The 3,473-nt window shown below is 48.3% G+C and overlaps 1 protein-coding gene across 2 annotated transcripts; it reads left to right on the top strand.

Annotated features, from left to right (window-relative positions):
- The first annotated feature begins 689 nt into the window (after nucleotides 1-689).
- LOC139044259 (uncharacterized) lies at nucleotides 690-3,195 on the top strand. Of its 2 annotated transcripts, none has more exons than XM_070503719.1 (2): nucleotides 690-2,540; nucleotides 3,004-3,195. In XM_070503719.1, exon 1 carries the CDS (start codon nucleotides 1,843-1,845, stop codon nucleotides 2,509-2,511), a length of 669 nt encoding a protein of 222 aa, XP_070359820.1. In that variant the 5' UTR covers nucleotides 690-1,842; the 3' UTR covers nucleotides 2,512-2,540; nucleotides 3,004-3,195. The 2 variants fall into 2 exon arrangements, with proteins under 2 accessions (XP_070359820.1, XP_070359819.1); XM_070503718.1 differs by having other exon boundaries at nucleotides 2,892-3,195.
- Nucleotides 3,196-3,473: the final 278 nt, after the last annotated feature.

The following is a 3,473-nucleotide window of genomic DNA, read 5'->3' as shown; positions in this document are numbered from 1 at the left end:
TTAAAATGGTCAGAATCGCGTTACATCTGGCAGCTCAAGGAGGCATTAACGTCTTGTGGTTAAGAACATAAGCTTCAGAGTCAAGAGTGGGTTCAATTCCAGCTCCACCAATTACAAACTACATAACTTTGGTCAAGTTCTTTGATTCTCTGTCTCAGTTTCCTCCTCATCTGTAAAATGAGGAACACCACGTACCTTCTCCATAGGGTTGTTTCGAGAAGTAATCAAGATTATACAGGTAAAGGTTAACAATAAGCACTCGATTTTAGTTATGATTATTACTCTTAGCAACAAGATCTACAGAAATTCAAGACCCATAAGAAAAAGTGACCCTGGCATAACATGAATAATTCTATCCTGAAAGTCTAGACATAAATAATTTGTTCACCCTAAAGAACGAGAGAAAATCCAAGTTCAACCTATGGTCTTAAATGCAGACTTTGTGAGACTTAGTGAAATCTAAAGGTCATATTTAACTGTAAGGTACACCCTTCATGTATATGAACATGAATGCCTGATAATAAACAACCAACAAGTTGTACTGGGTACCTCATGTGCCCAATAACCCGTAAATAAAGGTTTATTGTACTTGGGCCAATTAACACAAGTTCAGAAACCAAAGCGACAATCTTTACACAATTACGGATCCATAATCTAAGAACCAAAGCGTATTTTTTTTTCTTGAGGGGAAAAAAAACATCTATCTACTGCTTGTTAATGCAGAAAAATAGGCATAAGAGGTATCAGAGGCTCATTCCCAAACTCTACACGCTAGCTAAAGTGCTCTAGAAACGTATACCATCCTAACAGTTACTCAAAGGCACCTTTTTGCCAGCTACGAATGGAATTCTGATCCCTGCTCCCTGTAATTTTCTTTACTTTGCCACTAGGCGCCAAGGATACATCTCACAGTAGAAAAATTACTTAATTCACTAGGGATGAAAAGTCAAACGTCAAACTGCCTGAAAAGCAAGCCAGCCAGCTGTGTAAAAGTGGTATACATCTGATATGAACAACCCATATTTTTAGACACTATCAGGACGCAAATCAGAAGCACAAGAGAGGGGCCGGCCCAGGGCCGAGGGGTTAAGTTCCTGCGCTCCGCTTCGGCGGTTCTGGGTTTCGCCGGTTCATAATCCTGGGTGCGGGAACACGGCACCGCTCATCAAGCCACGCTGAGGCGGCGTCCCACACGCCACACCTAGAAGGACCCACAACTGAAAATACACAACTGTGTACTGGGGGGCTTTGGGAGAAAAAGGAAAAATACAATCTTTAAAAGAAAAAAAAAGCACAAGAGAAAAACAGCCTCCAAACGCACTTGATTGCTAAGAGGTGGCCTGCCAGGCACAGCTTCCCTTGCAATAAATCTTACTTCCCATCAACCCACGTTAACCAGCTTCCCATCCCTCGTGGAAGAAATAAATAGGCTCTAATTACTTTTGCTCGAAATTTGCCCAGAAAGTGGAGAAACGTTTGAGGTCTGCCTTCCCACCCACTAAAGCCAGACTTCACAAAAAGCAACGCACACGAGTCCTCCAGGAGGAAAACCCTGCGTTAGTATCCCCCGCCTCGAGGTAGACCCAAGGATATCAGCGCACAGAAAGAACGGAAATGCCAGGCAAGCCCTCCCACTCACCCCCAAAAAACGGACTGACCCCAGGGGCTGCCGAAAAAAACATTCCGCAAGGCCGGGGTACTTCCCGTCTCCAGCAGCCGAAACGCCACTGAGCTGTCCCAGGATCTCGCATCCTCCCGCCTGCTCGCCCGCCCCTCCCCCGCTTCCCACCCCCCACCCCCACCGCTGCCCCACGCAGTTTCCAGGCCCCAAGATTAGGAGGAATGACCGGGATACCAACACCCGCCTCCGGCTTGGGAGTCTCAATCCCACCAGCTCCGGAGAAGCAACAGAGGAGGGCGGCTGAGCCGCGGCGGCCCAGGAGGCTGGAGGGAGCGCCCCCCACGCCACCCCCACCCCGGCCTGAGTCTAGCGCCGAAGCCTTCTCCCCAAAGGGAAAAGGATGCCTCTCGCCGCCAAGCAACGCGCCAGCCTCAGCCCTCACGCCAGCGCTTCCCGACGCAGAGGGCGCGGAGGCCCAGCCGCCAGGACCCGGGAGACGGGCTTGTTTTACCTCAGGGGTTCAGCAGTCACGGTTTCGCTTCAATGCCTACTTGGCTTCAGCGAGCGGAGGGCACCACTCTGCGCTCCCGGCGCCCGGTTACCACAGAAATGCACCGGCCTCGTCGTCGTCGTCACCGCAGCTGCTGCTGGATCCTCCCCACAGCTCGAAGGCCGCTGCCGCCGCCACCGCCGCAGGAGCCGCGGAAACAAAGCGCCGCCGTCGCCGCCGCCGTTCTGTGGGGCCGAGGCTCAGGCAGGAGAGGTGGCGCGGCCTCCCTCTGCCGCGTCCCGTCGTCCACCGGCTCCCTCCGCCGCGGCGCAGGCGCTTATTGGCTGCGAAGACACACCTTCGTTGGGGGCCTGTTGCTAAGGCGGTCTACGTCGTTTGATCCCATCTACCTTGTCGTGGGGGGTCCAGGTCAGTCCCATTGACCTGAAAGTGCTAGTGTCGTATTTTGACTTTATTCGGAAAGTGCTTTTTGACCCGTCTTCTTTTCTTGCACTTATTGACAAAACAATATTTTACTATAGAATAACACTATATATGAATACTATAATATTAGTATATCACTATACTAAGCCTTTATCTGGGTTATCTCATGTAATCCTTATGCCCTTTGAGGCAGATAAACACTTGTTAGCTACATTTTCCAGATGAGGAAACCAAGACACAAAGTCCCACGGTCATGGAACTGAAATTCAGATCAGACACTGCCCTCTTAATCACTACTCTATATGGCCATATTGTATATTTTTTCTTATATTCCAGGTTATCGAGTTCTTTGCTTTCCTAGATGTTTTATATATAATAGTCAGCATGCCACAATGCTTAAAAACATAAACCCGCGGCCGAGTGGTTAAGTTCCCGCGCTCCACTGCAGGTGGCCCAGTGTTTCGTCGGTTGGAGTCCTGGGCGCGGACATGGCATGCTCATCAAACCACGCTGAGGCGGTGTCCCACATGCCACAACTGGAAGGACCCACAACGAAGAATATAATACAAATATGTACCAGGGTCTTTGGGGAGAAAAAGGAAAAAGAAAATCTTTAAAAAAAAAAAAATAAACATAGTCACAGACATACCTCGTGTTATTGCGCTTCATTTTATTGCTCTTCTCACACATTGCACTTTTTACAAATTGAAGGTCTGTGGCCTTGAGCAAGTCTGTTGGTGCCATTTTTCCAAGAGCATTTGCTTACTTCATGTCTGTGCACCACATTTTGGAAATTCTCGCAAAATTTCAAATGTTTTCATTATTACTATATTTGTTATCATGATCTGTGATCAGTGGTCTTTGAGATTACTACTATAATTGTTTTAGGGCACCACAAACCTCACCTACATAAGACAG

Source organism: Equus asinus, unplaced genomic scaffold (assembly GCF_041296235.1).
Source record: "Equus asinus isolate D_3611 breed Donkey unplaced genomic scaffold, EquAss-T2T_v2 contig_736, whole genome shotgun sequence".
NCBI classification, from domain to species: Eukaryota; Metazoa; Chordata; class Mammalia; order Perissodactyla; family Equidae; genus Equus; species Equus asinus.
Note: the sequence above shows the minus strand (reverse complement) of the source record. Positions and strands in the feature narration are given on the sequence as shown.